Source organism: Phalaenopsis equestris, unplaced genomic scaffold, assembly GCF_001263595.1.
Source record: "Phalaenopsis equestris unplaced genomic scaffold, ASM126359v1 Scaffold000428, whole genome shotgun sequence".
Classification (NCBI taxonomy): Eukaryota; Viridiplantae; Streptophyta; class Magnoliopsida; order Asparagales; family Orchidaceae; genus Phalaenopsis; species Phalaenopsis equestris.
The window spans coordinates 3253489-3271026 of record NW_018164869.1 but is presented as its reverse complement, the minus strand read 5'-3'; the positions used below and the strand labels follow the sequence as shown (position 1 = coordinate 3271026).

The 17538-nt window shown below is 34.1% G+C and overlaps 1 protein-coding gene across 1 annotated transcript in view; it reads right to left on the bottom strand.

The window, feature by feature from the left end:
* Window positions 1-17435, bottom strand: part of LOC110027517 (PHD finger protein ALFIN-LIKE 9-like) — a 19402-nt gene extending 1967 nt beyond the window's left edge. The window contains exons 1-4 of the mRNA XM_020728987.1: window positions 17139-17435; window positions 16964-16996; window positions 9212-9440; window positions 1713-1833 (exon numbers count right to left, since the gene is read on the bottom strand). Of these exons, the coding sequence (XP_020584646.1) occupies window positions 1713-1833; window positions 9212-9440; window positions 16964-16996; window positions 17139-17238 (483 nt within the window). The 5' untranslated portion in view covers window positions 17239-17435. The remainder of the gene's footprint in view (window positions 1-1712; window positions 1834-9211; window positions 9441-16963; window positions 16997-17138) is intronic.
* Window positions 17436-17538: the final 103 nt, after the last annotated feature.

Genomic DNA, 17538 nt, shown 5'->3' with positions numbered 1-17538 from the left:
TATATATCTGTGTGTGTGTGTGTGTGTGCGTGTGTGTGTAAACATCTATACAATCAACACAAAGAAAGAATTGGCCCAGTGTTAATCCTCCATGTAATTCTACTATAATTGAAAACATTGAGATCACTCCAAAACAAACAATAACAGGATTCATAGATCCTTCACGCATTACTTTAATAATGTCACCGTACCTTTAATACACATATTTCCTTAATGTACACTAAATCAATTCTGATGGTGCTAAATCATATGCTGACTCATCAAGACCAATAAAAAACAAATGATGATTTTTTTAATTTTATATTATTCTTTATTAATTATCTCAACGCAAAATTCACTTTTATGGCGGATCTTCCTAAATGTGAAACTAAATTAATTATCTAAAACTATAATAAATTTTTGTGATTCTATTCTCCATTGCTCACTTCAATAACTTTAATGTGCAAGTCATAATTTAATCATTTCATTATTATCAAAATATTAAATATCTAATGTAATTAAATATTGATAATAAAATACTTTTTCAACTATTTGGCATCATCTTAGCCAACAAAAATTTCAATAAAAAAATTTAAAAATAAAACAATTGAAGTATTTCCTCAAAACTCTCAAAAGTTATCTTTTATAAAATTAAAGCATTAAATTTATACATCTTAAGAACAAATTATAATTTATGTTTTAATCAAATTATAGTATACCTCAATTTTGTTCACTATTTTCTTCCAAAATAATTTCTTTGAAGCTCCCATTAAATATTTTCTCAAAGTATCATTTTCATAAATCCTTGATGCCTTCATTGCTAACTAACATCCATTTATATTTGCATCTAAAATATCCAACATAAACAAAATAACTTGATCACTTATATTTTATCTTAACTATTTTAAATATCACATTTTTCTTAGTATCAAGCATATTTTATAAACTGTTAAAAATTGTGACATGACTTGTGGTAATAATAAACCTTTAAACCTTTAAATAACTCAATTAAGAAAAATTGATATTGCCTCTTAATGGCACCTACTTCACAAGTGTCATTCGAGTGACACCCTCACCATCCTTGAAAACTTTAACTAGAATTATCTCATCTCATCCCATCCCTTCACTCCACGCACTCGTGCGCGCGCGAGAGAGAGAAGAGAGAGAGAGAGAGAGAAAAGAAGTGAGAGCAAGAAAGGGTTGTGCCCTAATCATAGAAGAGCAAAAGAAGAAGAATTATGATGTCGATTGTAGAATTATTCAATTTTGCACATTTTTTCATCAACTTGGATTATAAACTGTATGTGTCACTTGCAACTGACGCCCTAAGACAACCCTTAGCCTACTTTTCTACCACAACCGGTAAAAGTTCTGGCACACCCTAGCAAACGGTTGTCAACCCTTCAACCCCACTCAAGTTAAATTATGGTGCATCACTTATAGGTCATGCCTAGCCAAAAACCCATAATTTGAAACATACGACAAATGTATGAAATGTTACTATATGGCCTCAATACTGAATATGCACAAACTTGCTTGAAACATGATGGAACAAGCATAAAATGATATTATACGGCACATTGATTAATCATCATCAAGAAATCTAGCAGAAAAATAACAGAAATGTATGATATGATACTATGGGCCCAAGGTATTGAATACAGAAAAACTCGTAGATTTTACAAGGGTAAAACAAAAATCCACAAATGTTTAGAAGTAAATATATAGCGCACCACTTTGGAATTCGATTTTGATTTGGAGTTTTGGTGGTTGTTTGCAGCCCCCGCTCTGTTTTTCCCATTCATAACTTCATAAACTGTCGGCAGATCGTTTATCCTGCTAAATAGGCGCTTCCTGCATTAGAGTCATAATCAGAAGCAGTAGCCAGTGCCTTGAACAAACTGTAGGGATAGCTCTATTCTAACAAACTATACTATAATTTACATCAGCAAGCCAATGAAAATGTATGTAAAGGAACGGTACTCGATAAACCTAGCACGTACGAAATGATCATGGATCTTTAAATTAAGACGAGCAATACAAGTTTTAAACTACACATCAAAATTTGAAAAGCATGAGATAAAAGATTGTAAATATATTCTTATAAAACTTATATGGACCTTTATGTTTGTCATAAAGTGGTAATCATTAGGAAAAATCACTTTAAATCAATTTTAAACACAAAGGAAACGAGATAAGTTTGGAGACAGAAAAAATTCCTCAAGTACTACTAATTAAGCAATACATGTTGCAGTTAACATCAAAATAATCACCTTCCCTAAGCTCAAGAATAATCTCAAAATAGCAAATTTAAACTGATGCAAAAAGCAAAAAGCAAAAAAAAAAGGATAAAGATAAATTTCTGAATAAATATGGCTTGTAACCATCCACAGGACCTTGCAGGTTTCACAGATGGAGATCTTTTAGCCATTTCTCACAAGCAAAATACAATTAAAACCGAAATAAAATCTGGCATACAGAATAACCACAACCAATAAAACTCACAAAACCAAAAGCATAAAAAAAAACTCCTTATATGACAAATAACGTGAAATTAGGGTGAACGGTAAAGTACAGTCTGCAAGCAACATTGTTAAAATGGCGGACAGAGTGGGGTAATGATGGAGCTCGAAATGTGGATACAGAGACAAGAATACTGAAGAAAGAGACTTCAAAAGATATGAAACCGGTGAACTGATCCAAACTGTATGCATTTGCACCAATTCACCTTCATTTTTTTGTATATGTATTCCTGCCAAAGTTTTTTGACTGACCCTAATATAAACTTCTCAAGTTGTAAAGACATAATCACGAAACTTTCTTTAAAACATTTATCATATATGAACATCTTCATCTTCAGCAGATTCGTAAGTCTCAAACACAAATTTAAGTTTCCAACAAAGACAAATATTGTGCATAAGATTTAGGAAATTCACAAGGTCTATCTGATGGTTCTCTGACCAAAATTAATTGTGGATATGGTGAATTGGGAAAATAAAATTTATATACGAAAATGTTTTTCATTTAAGTTGAACAAAATGTCTAAGAGAGATGATTTTTAGGCAAACTGGTAGAGTTTTCCTTCTTTCTTTAAGCAGTAGAAAATATAAGAAGATGCAAGACTTTCATATGATGGAAAAATTTACGTCCGAGGCATTCTTTAGCTCTCCTAGGCTAAATAAAGTATATGTCCAAGTCAGAGAGCAAGTGCATTCATTTTAGACAAAAGCTACAAGCAAAGCAATTGGGTCGTGCCTAAGGCGGCGACCTTATTGGGTTCACTCTGTTAAATTCAGCCACGGTAGTTGTTTGGCTGCCAACTTCTTACTTATTTTGTGAAAGGGCTCTTAACCCCTTAGTTAAATGGGATCATTATATTTCAAGGTCATAGATTCAAGCCACATACTTTGCAACTTATCGCTCAATATTCCCAAAAATAATCTACCGGCTTTCTAGGAAAATGTATTGGGAAGACAAATTTCTCTACCTGGATACTATAACTTCAGGAACTATATCCATGGTTTCTAAAATATAGATTGACAAACTTGCCCTTATCTTTCAGTTGAAATTATACAAGTTTGTGTCATCACAAGTCATATGTATAGTGTGATTTCTTAATAACAATACTCTCAAATGCATCGGCAGTTGCTCCAACGGCATCCGGCCTCTTGTGAGTAGAATCTTATGGTTAAAGGGCTCAAAACTAGACCAGTGGCTCGTCCCTATAATACAAATGCAGGCAATCTCTTCTACCCAGTGCTGCAAAGCTCTAACAAGTAGCATAGGCAATAGGCATGAAGAATTATTTGAAGTAAAAAACTTCTTCTATTCATTAATCACTTGGGCTAATATATAGCCTTACAAAATTTTAACAAATAACTCCCTATACTTCTTCTATATTCCCTATTTACAATTAGGAAGCTAAACTAGATTCAAATCTCAACACTTCCCCTCAAGATGGGCAAAAGATATCCACTAAACCCATCTTGTCACATAACTTAGACAAATCAAAAGAGCTAAGTCCTATTGTGAGACAGTTAACCACTTGCTCTCTAGTGGCTACAAGATGTAGCAGCACTAGTTCGTTATTCAGATTTTCCTTGATGAAGAACCAGTCAATCTCCACATGTTTTGTTCTATCGTGTTGCACCAGGTTGTTCGCAATGTTGATTCCTGACTTGTTGTCGCACCACAACTTCATTTGAGCACCTTGATCCACCTTGAGCTCTACCAATTACGTTCTTAGCCACATCAACTCGACAACTCCTAAGGCCATGACCCTATATTCTGCCTCTGTTGTTGACCTCGCTACTACCGACCGTTTCTTCCTCCTCCAAGAGAGAAAGTTGCCTCCTACAAAAGTGCAGTATCTAGATGTGGACCTTCTGTCATCAATACAACTCGACCAATCAGATTCACAATAGCCCTCATTGCCTACATGTCCATTCTTCCTGAAGATCAACCCCTTCCCTGGTGCACTTTTCAGGCACATCAGAACTTGATACACAACAACTATGTGGGCCTTCCTCGGATCATGCATGTAGCGACTCACCACGCTTACTGCAAATAATATGTCAACACGAGTGTGACACAAATAGATGAGATGACCCACCAACATCTTGTACCTCTCTCAATCAACTGGCTCTCTTGCCTCTGCACTCAACTTTCTCTTCTGATCAATTGGTGAAACTGAAGGCTTGCACCCCAACATTTTTGTCTCTGTGAGCAATTCTAGTGCATACTTCCTCTAAGATAGAACAATTTTATCTGCTCCACGAGCCACCTCAATTCCAAGTATCTAAGTTGAATCAGGTCCTTCATCTCTCTTGCTCAATCTTGTCTTTAGTAGCACAATCTCTCCCTCATCATCACCAATGACTAACATATCATCCACATACACAGCAAGTATAATGGTGTGACCACCCATTCGTTGAGCAAATAATGTGTGATTAGCATTGATTTGTTCATAGCCCATGTCTGCCACTGCTATTCTGAACCTGTCAAACCAAGCTCGAAGGAACTGTTTCAAACTGTATAGTGACTTACTCAATCTACATACTTTGCCCATTGTTTGTTTTGTACCGAAGCCTGGGGGTACCTCCATGTACACATCCTTCAACAGATCCCCATGAAGAAACACATTTTCACATCCAGTTAGTGTAACCTAAATCCACCATTCATAGCTAGAGAAATGAGAGTCCTGACTATGCCCATCTTCACTATTAATGCAAGTGTTTCATCATAGTTGATGTCATATGTCTGACTATACCCTTTAGCCGCCAACCGTGTTTTTTAGCGATCAATTTTTCCTTCTGATGGCTGCTTCACTGTGAAGACGCATTTGCACCCGTCTGTCTTTTCCCTGCTGGTAGCAAAGCGAGCTTCCACTTCTTATTCTTCCAAAGGCACCAAGTCCTCCGGCATGACAGATCTCCACTTTGGATCCTCCTTAGCTACCTGCCAACACTTGGATATAAAAACAGCGTCCAAAGGTGCATTGAATGCTCCATATAAAGATGATTTGTTAGAATATGAGACAAACTGAGCAATGTCATGTGAAAAACCAAAACAATCAAAAGAATAACGAGCATGAGAATGACCAAAATTGTTGCGAGAAGTCCTCCTTAAAGTCATGGGAGTGAGAGGAGAAGGAAGAGGAATCATCTCACCTGTGTAAGCTGATTCTAAGGTGGATGGTGCAGATGTATCAGGAGTCAGGGTAAACTGGGACAAAGGATTTGATGGCACGAGTGGCACAACGGACAGTGTTCCCTCATTCTGCTACCTCCTCCTTGTATACACTCTCAGTTCCCCTTGAGCTTCAATCTCACCACGTAAAGGCTCATTTTCATCATTGTTCGACTCTTCCTCAACTTTATTTTTCTCATTCATAATAGATCCTTCCCACACAATGGGACAAGACATCGTTCCCACATGTATCAATTTCTCACCATCACCAGTCTCCCCCTCTCGGGTCATGCCTCCAGTATCTAACAAGTCACCAAAGAGTGAGATTACCTCCAAGAAATAGAACAGTTTGAATTCTCCAAACGCCACATCCATACTCATAAATAAGCTCCTCTCTATTGAGCTTCAACAGCTATATCCCTTCTGAGTAGCAGAATAAACCACAAAAACACACTTCACAGTGTTGGGATACAGCTTCCCTATTGATGGTCTATTATCTTCACAAAACATACACAACCAAATACCTTCAATAGAAGAATCTTGCTATTATCTCATTTTAACAACTCACAACGAGATTGTCACTCCAACACTCTCCAACACTCTTGAGTGCATTCTGTGATCAATTGAGCAACTATTAAAATTACTTACCCCCACAAGTGTTATGAGACATTCATCGAGATCATCATGCTTCGAACTATCTCTCGAAGGTGTCTATTTTTCCCACTCTATTACTCCATTTTGTCCGGTGTGAATGGACATATGGTTTGATGTTGTAACCCCTGAGCTAACAGGTACTCCTCAAACACCTTATTGGTATACGCTGTAACATTATCAGATATCAATATATTCACTACTGCACCGTATTGGGTCTGAATCGCCCTATAAAAGTCTTTAAAGCAAGCAAACAGATCACTTTTGTTCCTCATTAGATATAACCAGGTAACACAAGAAAAAATAATCAATGAATGTCACAAAATATCTATAATCATTCATCGAAATTGTAGAACAATATCCTCATATATCAGAATGTATCAAATCGACACCAGAGCTCAAATTCCCAAACTGGCATAAGAGCTCCTAGTGAGCTTTCCAAACTCACAAGCATCACACACCAATTCCTCCTTATTTGTTTTTTCATAAAAGAATGGATACAAACGACTCAATAAACTGAACGAAGAGTGTCTCATGCACCTGTGATGTAGCAACAATACATCCTCCACACTCCTCTCAGATCCTCCTATTCCAGCATTCTCAACCATGGATGATAAGGTTGAGTCAATTCTCTCTCTATTCAAGTACCAGAGTCCATTATGACACATGTCAGTCCCAAGTCTTTGGTCAATCCTATTAGCTTGAAGGATCACTTTAGGAATATCAAATGAAACAACACATTTTAGTTGAAGAATAATAGCACTAATGGATATAAGGTTCGCTTGAAAGGAAGGAACACACAAAAATATTGGACAAAGTCATAAAATCGGTACCATCACTATACCCTTACCAACCATAGGTTGTGACGTACCATCAGCAGTCTGAATGCTCTCTAGAATCGCTAGATGAGTATAGGAAGATAACAACCTAGTATTACCAGTCACATGTCAAGATGCACCATAATCTACTATCCATTTTAGTGTTCTTGTGGTAGATATAGAGGTAAAAACATGTGTATCATGAGTACCTTTTGTTGAGTGAGCATAAGTAGCAATGTTGCCATTGGATGACGATAAGGTGGATGCATCATCGATCACATTACTTGCCGCTCTATGCTTCCTGTTCAACATCTTCAGTAATTCGTGATCTTCATCAGTAAAGACTACCCTCGTCTTTCTCTCATTCTTTGCTACCATCAGATTTGCACGGTAACCTCTTCTTCCACCCCTTGGGCCGCTACGATTACAAGTACGGCCTTTAGAATGTTCACGTCTACCCTTCTCTTTCTCTTTGGGTGGCTTTGGACAAGCTATGCTAAAGTGCCTCATTTGTTTGATAAAAACATCCCTCCGAAGGTTGGATCCTTTGGTAGCATCAGGGAGTGTCCTTCCACTGGAATCTAAGGATTGTCCTTTCTGTCAGGGTGAAAGGGAATTTCAGGCCCTCCAGTAGCCTCACAGCAACAACACTAGCCAACTGATAAAAATTAGCATATTAGAGAATAGGAAATTGCTCCTTGATCGGCTATAACAACGTAACAGCAATATGCAGCCCGCTGTTGGCACCATGAGGAACTCCTTGTGCCTCAACATTCCAAATGGACCACCAGCCTTTGTCTCCACATCCTAAATCTCAGCCGAATGTCATGCCAAACGGAGCATGATTGGTGCGCAATTCTTCTTAGCAATGAGTCCCCGAAGCTTCCTCCTGGCCTTTTCCAAAGCCTTCTCGTACTCTTCACTGACGAAGGGATAAATGACCTGGTCATTCCCGATCAAACCGATCAACTTAGAGAGAGAAAATCAAGCTCCAACCTTCTGCTATGCAGCATGCCCAGACCACTCATCCTTGCCTTGCAACGACCCGCTCCTCTCTGCGCAGAAGCGACAGTCCGCACTTCTTACGTCAAAACCATCGTGTGATCTCTTCCTTCCCAGTAAGCCGCGAACGAGTCGTTACCTTCTCAGTTAGCTTTAATTGCGACTGTGTCATTCAAATCACGCCGCAATCCTGTCTCCATTTCGCACACAGGCCGTGATCCCTGCTCCATTCCGCAAGCAACAGGCCACGCTCCCCTTCTTCACACGAACGAGTGCGAATCTCGCATCTCAAATCCTTCTCAGTTAGACTTCGTAGCCCTCCTCCCTGCTTCACTCCAGAAGCACCAAGCAGCACTCCCTTCCTTACGTGTACAAGTGAAAGGCTAGGTCCATGAGGGAAGCAACAACGGGATCACAACTCACAGGGACCGCCGAAGCTCCCGTCTTTCTAGTCTTACATTATGTCCTCCCGCGATCGTCGGTCAGAGAGTCGCGATGAAAGAGCATTTCAAACATAATAAACAATTATGCAAGCTCCAACAACCATTACCTCTGTACGCAGCATTCATCTATTCACCTCATACAAAACAGAACATCCGACATGACAGTTCTTCCAACTTCTCAAACAAAGCACTCGGGCAATTACTCGATATTGCAAACATTAATATATTAAAAGACATCCACATAACAAGAAAACCAAGAATATATGCCAGAGGCATCTCTGTATCTTCAAAAAGAAAACCATTAGTATGATTTTCCCAACCCAGATGATCTATACACATACAGCAGCAAAAACCGAGAATTTTTCTCCATAATCTCTGCTCAACATAGAGGCATGATACTGAAATGGACAAAAATATACAATGTAACAACAAAATTGAATTGCAAAACATCACACGGCATTTGAACTGTTTCAACAGCAAGATGAATATAGTTTACGAATGAATAAAAAAAATTAAAACTATCCAAGTGAAAAGCAAAATTTTGAACAAATAAATCCAAGAAAATTCTCATATAATAAAAAAATTAACAATTATATAAAATGGTTTATGCTGAATTGGTTAAACAATTACCTGCCAACTTCATCAAAGCCAAATCTAGCACCAAAATAAAAGGCCACAGAAAGTAACCATGCATCACTATGGACAGCCACCAATGCTAACCAATCTTTATTTTGCATTCCATCCCTAGCAAAGTTAATGCCCAGAGCAGGTTCAGGAATCTCAGGTGGAACCTCCTCTGCAGGCAAATTAACTTCCCATTGTTCATTTGGATGCCCATAGAGGCACAAGTTTTCCTTCTCTGTCATATGTACATCCAGTTAAAAACAAGGAATAAAAACAAGAACTAAATTAGAAAAATACTACATCAGAAAACCAGATAGACAAAGTAATACAGAATCGTCATCAATTTGACATATGCCATATAAAGCCAAAACATAACCATGTTTCTTTAGATATGACAGGCAACGGAAATACACCACATGGTCTATTTCTACGGCAATTACCGATACTAGAATTAAAAAAGGAAAGAAAGGTACTAACGAGAGATGAAAGGAGAGAGAGAGAAAGAGAGGGAGAGAGAGAGAGAGAGAGAGAAGAGGAAGGCAGCTGCTCACATTTCAAAATTTGTAATTCCATAATAATTCATAAACCAAGCACCAAGGGTCCTATTTATATTGAAAGGAGCCCTAGGATTAAAAGCAAATAAAATAGCATGAAATAGAAAGGAAATAACAAAAATATAATAAAAGATGAAGAATATATAAATAATTTCTGAACACAAATATTAAAATAAATCTGAAAATATTTATTCAAACATTTTCTCAAAGTCAAGTATAAGCCTGGATCAAATGGCCGACAGAAATTAGAATGGAGAAGTTGCTACGAGCTGAAAACATTAAGCAGTCAGTACTGAGTGGTAAATCATGTTGGGAGAGAGGCGAAAGCTAAGATTTTTAGGGTTTATAGCTTAGGTTTAGCAATAAGCATGAGGCACTGAGCAAGAAACCATGGACAATTGGGATTTTAGATTGCGGTCCAAATTGTGGGATTCTGGATACTTTATAACACAACTTCAAATAATGGAGAAAATGTGATGCGAGGGTGGAAAGAGAGAAGTGTTTGGCTTAAATTCAAGATGCCCTCAACGCCTAAATAAAGCTGTCAAAGAAAAACAGATGTTTGACTTGGATTTTAGATGGCCCCATATATAAAGGAGTACGAAGACCTTTCCCGAGTAAAAATAATTAATTTTCAATTAACATATGCACTAAACACGCTTGAAAACCCCAAGTATGAGTGTAAAAAGCTAAGTATTCATGACTAGCTTGTGAATGTCCATATTTGGCTCATCGTTAACATAAGAAGCTAAAGTGAACAAGTTGTTTTTATCTTTCTTTTTCCAATTATTACTAAATAAAAAAACATGAAAATTATATCAAAACATGCTTGATAAAAAAATATTCGACTAAAATTGAAAATATGCTCGATCATATGTTTTGACATAATCATCATTTATATAAATAAATATGTAAATATATACATAAATACATGTAAAGTTATCACTCACGTTTTTTATTGTTAAAAATCAATTAAAAAACAAGAATTAAATTTCTAACATTGAAATGATCTTGCACTCGACAAATTTTTTTTAATGCAATAAGAGGAATCAATTAATTAGTTGATGGATTTGATCATCATCAAATTAAATTTTTGTTCACGTTTAGTTAGATAATTAATTGCTGAAATTTCTAAAATTGTAATGTTTAAAATTTTAATTGCCGGATATGATCAGTAAAAAGAAATTAAAAAAGAGTTAATGTTGTGCCATGTAGATATAAATTTACTAGTAAGTAATGCCCATGTGGAAAAACTTTTTTTTCCCCAAATTTAGCTACAGGTATTCTAAGGCAAAGAGGGGGATATCTGTCCCTACTTCATAAGTCTTTCGCACCATTTTCTTATGTGAAATAGAGAAACAAGCTAAGAAAAAGAGGAGGAGGAAGAAGTGGCATTGACATGAAAATATAAAGAATGTTTATCATGGAATTGGTGCAAAACGGCAGATTCCCTACTTCTCCTCTAAAGGAAAGACTCATCATTGTTCCAAGCTTTCCATTTTAGAATATAAGAAGTTGGACTCTTCCTCTAATATCTCCATCATCATCATCCTCTTTCTCTTAACATCAGTAATTGCTACTATGTAAAATCCTACATTGAAAATGAAACAAAGTTCAATTTCAATAAAAAACTCCTATTCTTCCCTTTTGCATGTCCTTGACGATCTAGAGTGCACATTTGCTTCGACAGGGTTTACATCTCTTGAATTCATTCAAAGTAATGTCTCTCTTCACCGTTCTTTCCATTACTAGCTCATGAATATGGAGGAAAAATGCATCTTTCACTGAGGGAGAAGTGGCTTGATGAGTAAATGGAAGAAAGCTCTTGCCTTGTGGGAGGCTTGTCATGCGCTTAAGCTCAAAGATCCCGCCATGGAGAATTACATCTTTACTGAAGCTAAAAAAGGCTTCCTCCCCCAATTGCCTGGTTTCAAACTAGGTTATTTTGTTAATTAATTACCTCAGGAAAACCCCCCATTACAATCTTGTTTTCAAAGTTCTGCTCTAATTTTAAACTATTGTTCTAAATAGGCAATTTATTTTATTTTATAATGAATATCTACTAATAAGTTCTCTTCTCCTTCGGTAGAGCTCTGACAACAGGTAAGACGGTGTCAAAAATGCCACTGGTAGCTATTGACTGAAGGTTAGGCAATATGAATGGGGATGTTATTATAAAATGAACGTAACAAAATCTAATATTTGGGAGGTATTCAAGGAAACCTTAGAATTATCCTTGGATTGGGTTTTAATATATATATATGTGTGTGTGTGTGTGTGTGTGTGTAAGCTAAGCCAAGGTACCATGATTTTACAACTTCTTATTTTTTCAATAAAATATAAAACATTGTGATTTCAATTTTTTTTGCTAATAAATGAGTTAAACAACAACAACAAGCATTTATCCCACTAAATGAGAACGACTACATGAATCTTTTTTGTCCATTATGTCCTATTGAGTGTCATATTTTCATTTAACTCTAATAAATTAAGATCATATTTTATACAACATATGCAAGTCTCCCTTTTTATACATCTATCTTTCTTAACAAAAGACAATTTTAAAACATCTGCTCCCCTAACATGGTCATTAGATGCTAAATATTTAACATGACCAAACCATCTAAGGCGGCTCTATCTAATATTGTTTGTGATTAGAGCTACACCAACCATTTCAAGGATATATTCATTTTGCATTGTCTTCAAGTGTAAAGCCACCCATCCAACTGAGCATTCTCATCTCAGCAACACTTAATTTTATTTTATGGTTCTCTTTTACATACCAATATTTCGCACCATAGAACATTGCACGTCTCACCACAATCTTATAAAATTTTCCTTTAAGTCTACATAGTACTTTTCTATCACACAATAAGTCTGATGCATTCCTCCACTTCAACCATCCAACTTGAATTCTACTAATAACATCCCTATCTATATCACCATCACTTTGAACAAGAAACCCGGGATATCTAAAAAGTTCACTCATTTCATGATTTGATCACTAATTGTTACAACCTCGCCACTAGATCTACTACTATTAAAATTAACTTTAATATATTAAATTTTGGATCAACTCAAACGAAAGCCATTAGATTCTATAGTTAACCTCCATATATAAAGTTTTTTTTCTTGAAATCTCTCTAGTCTTATCCACAAAAAATGATATCATCAGTGAAAAACATACACCAAATTACATACTCTTGTAAATGTACAGTAAGAACATTCATAACTAAAGCAAAAAAAGATATGAGCATAAAGTCAATCCTTGATATAATCCAACTGAAATAAGAAAATATTTGACCGATCAATCTTGTGTTCGAAATCAAGTAATAGCTCTAGTATATATATCTTTAATGATTTGAATATAAGTAATATCAACATTTTTCTTTTCTAGAACTCTCCAAAGTACTTCCCCTGAAACATTATCATATGCTTTTTCTAAGCTAGCAAAAATCATATATAGATCTTCCTTACTCTTTGTGAACTTTTCCATCAAACCTTTCAAAAAACGTCTAGCTTCCATAGTAGGCTTTCTCAGCATGAATCCAAACTGATTTTGAGAAATTTTTTTGAATCACATCATAACCTATGTTCAACTAGTCTCTCCCATAACTTTAATGTATGATACATTAACTTAATTCATCTATAATTTTAACACTCTCATACATTCTTTTTATTTTTAAAAATAAAAACCAATAGACTATTTCACCAATCATCATAAATTTTTTAGCTTTTTATAATAATATTAAAAAGTTTAGTAAACCAAGAGCTTCTCATATTTTTCAAATATTTTCACATTTCTATTCTAATACCATCAAGTCATACTATTTTTCAACACTTCAATTTTGTAAAGCCTCATCAACTTCTATTTTACTAAGGCTAAATTTTTAAAATTTTACATTTTAAAAAATTTTAAATCGATGCGACTTTGTCACATCAACGGTAAAGTCACCGCAGGCGTGACAACTTAGTAAATTATTTTTTTATTTTATTTTATATTTTTGTTGCCGAAGCAGAAAAAGCAAGTAGGAGATGTTGACAACACAATGCAAGCTTGGTAGGCAATGTTTAATTGATAATTTCAATTAAGTTAAATTTGAAAAATAATTCTGCAACTTTTTTTTTATTTTGTATCGTTCTCATTGATTTAGACAAATCAAAACCTGTTTATGTGTGCGTGTATATATATTTCTTCCTATTTAATTTAACTTTTTCTAAAATAAATCCCCAGAAAAATTTGAAAACGGAAATGAGGCAAGTCAAATTATTAGATTAACTTATAGATTTTTCTATCCACAAATATTTATGTATTATAATCAATCCATCTTTAGCAATTTTATTTAAAAAATTTTAATTTACCAGAATTAAAAGCACTAAAAAATTCCAAGTTCAATGAAAGAATTTGTGACTCTGTTATTGGAAAATACTAATTTTTTGGAAGACATGATATTTACTGAACTGCAAGAATTTCTTAAAAGTGAATGGTTATTTTGAAAATTAAAAAAAAAAACAAATAGTGTTTTTTATTCAACGTGTAGTTTTCTCCCTCTACGAAATTAAAAATATATATATATATTTTTTTTTTATTTTTTTTTTTATTTTTTTTGAAACATGTGAGGCATTATACAAAATAGGAAGTTGGACCGAAATAAAAATAGTTATTTGACTGACGGAAGCACACAAAATTGGAAATTTATATAGAGTTCAATAAATAAAGGCAAATATTTTAAGACATTTATAATGCCAAAGATTAAAAAAAAAATTACCAAGTCGCCATGTCAGCAGCAAACTGGCGACTTTGTCGATTTAAAAAAAAAATTTAAGTTTCATTTTAAAAATTTAGTCTATTCCTAACATGATGGTAAGAAAATAAAATTTTATTATTACATATGACATTAAACACTAAAGTCAATCATGTTTTCACAATTTTCATTGAAAATTTTATTAAAATAATTCACCCACCAATGTTGAATACCCTAGTCTAAAAAGAGTGATTTTTTATTTTCATTATTAATATGTTTTACTTAATTTCCATATAACTTTAGTGATTTTTTTATAAATATATATTTCTTACTTTTTGGCATCTAATATATTATAAAAATTATTAAAAGCAGAATTCTTAGCTTCATAAATTATTCTCTTAGAATCCTTACGGAACACCTTATATTTTTTCTAATTCTCGAAGCTTTTACATTTAAATCAATTTTTATAATAAATTTTATTTATCTTTTATTGTACATTATTATTACACCTCAAACAATTTTTATTCATAAGAGTTTTTTATGTCGAATCTGCAAGCACGATTTTGCAAATTGCTTAATAATACTTGTTATTTAATCCCACATCGTATTAGCTTTTTTCATGAATATCCCAAATCTTATGATTTTGGAGTTTAATATTAAGAAAAATTTTATTTGTGTCTTTTAAATGTTCTCGTCTGATACTGTGATAATTTTTCAATGTATTTTTTATTTTCCAATCCTTCAACTTAAAATTCAAAACAAATAATTAATGTTGGATATTAAAATATTCATTTAGAATGAACTTACAATCTTTATAATCTCGATGATCTATTTTTCTCATAAGAAAATAATTAATTTATGTTTTATTAGAGTCATTCTTATAAATGATTATATGTTCATGTATATTCTTAAATAAAGTTAAATATGGCAAAATCCAATATAGCTCTATCTTTTTCATTGATCATTCCAAAATCATAGTCATCATAAATGCTTTTAAAATTTTTTATCATTCTACCTGCGACATGTTTATTTAAATCTCCTACAATAATTTTTTTTTTATTCAAGAGGCATTAATTATATTAATTATTATAGAACATTCCAAAATTTTTATTTTGAACATTTATACAAACTTATCTGGAGATTATAAGCACTTGTAACATTAAAAAACTTAGTACCAATAATAATCATTATATTTATAATTTTATCTCTAATTCTATTAATTATTGCATTATCTTTCCAACTTTTATTTATAATTACACATATCATTTCTAGCATAACAATTACCTGAATATCTAAATTTAAAACTTAAGTTATCAATTTTCTTAATTTGTTCTTCAAGTCATTTAGTTTCTTGAATGCATAAAATATATATTCTTTTATAAATCATAATTTCTACTAATTTTATTAATTTATCTATGAATGTACCTATATTCCAAGTTTTTATCCTAATATTAGTTTCAACGACTAATTTCTTTGCTCGCATTCATCCTTAATGTGAGAATCCTTGTTTATTCAATACTACATGGTGCAACGACCTTTGCGCTCTTTTCATTGCATTCAGGCAATACAACATGTCGCTTCCAGATGACGCCCTAGCATTGATAATGATCTAAATGATTCATGTCATAATTTTTTGACAAAATTTTTATGCCAATTGTCAACTGCTTAAGCCAATCCTCCATTTCTAGCATTCAAAACTTCACAACTGGCAATGGAAGTGCTTAAATGAGTTAAACATAAGAACATTTTTTGTCTATTAACAAACTTGACTTCATTCTAGTTTGACTATAAAGTTAATGCATCATTCAAACAGGCCCCAAAATCAATTAAATTTTGTTCATTTAAAACCATCCCTCATAGTAAAGCATAAACACAAGTATAAAACATCTATTAGGTCAAAAATACATTTCTTCATCCCACTATCCCTACATCGATTGTAACCTATTGAAGAAAAACCAACAAAGTAAAAAAAAAAAAAAACTGCATAGTGTTAACATTAGATAAATTTTAAAGTTTAAAATTAGAGAAAGCCAATGTTTGACAAGGAGCTTTTGGAGCAAGCTCAAGATGTTCTTTCATGTAGAGCAACTAAAATTGCCTCAAGTTAGTTGAAAGTAGTGTTTGGCTAGGGAACAAATGCCTTAAGATCAAAACATTATTCCAAACGTATGAAGTGTGTCCTTTGCATCTAATTGTTAAGACATACACCTCATGTTATCAACTTAACTAAATTAATCAAGAAGTACCAAAGAGAGTACATAATAAGTTCACTTATTTTATTTGTTTAATTTCTTTTAACATTATATTTTTGTGTAAATTGGAAATAGAATAGAATCATATATTTTTTTATCTTTAGACTTTCCTCTTTTCCTCACATTTGAAAATTTTCAATAATATTTTTATTCTTCAATGAAAAAATAGAAAATACAGGGAAGTAAAAATAACTATGAAATCCTCACCCGGGTCGCACTGCTGGAAGAATTCCTCCACATCTGCCAAGCAAAAGGAAGGAAAATTTTCCGTAAGTTACAGAAATGCCAAAATAGAACAAACCGAGCCCCTTTTCCTTTTCAAGGAAGAGGAAACCCTAGGAAGAGAGGCGGGAGAAGGGGATTTAGGAAGAAGAAAAGGTACCAGTCGTGAGCGCCTTAATAAGGGCGGCGCGCCGGGCTTTATAGTCATGGAAGACTTCCTCCACCGTCCGAGGGTTGTACTGCGGTGCTCCTCCGTCCATTGTTCCGGCGACGGCGAGAAATCGAGAGACGTGATCTCACCGGCGGCGAGCGGGAAGAAGGAGATATGGAGGGCAGAGTTAGAGGAATGAATGTTTTAAAAGGAGGGAAGAATATTGCCGCATGGAGAAAGAAGAAAGAGACGGGTTGGACATAGAAATCTGACAGTTTAACTGTAATTGAGAGATTTCGGAGTCCGGAGTTCTAAAGATTGAATTTGGACACTCTATTTACATGTATATTATTTCAATACCATCTCAATATTATCGATTCATAGAAACGTATATTGAAAGTAATATTCG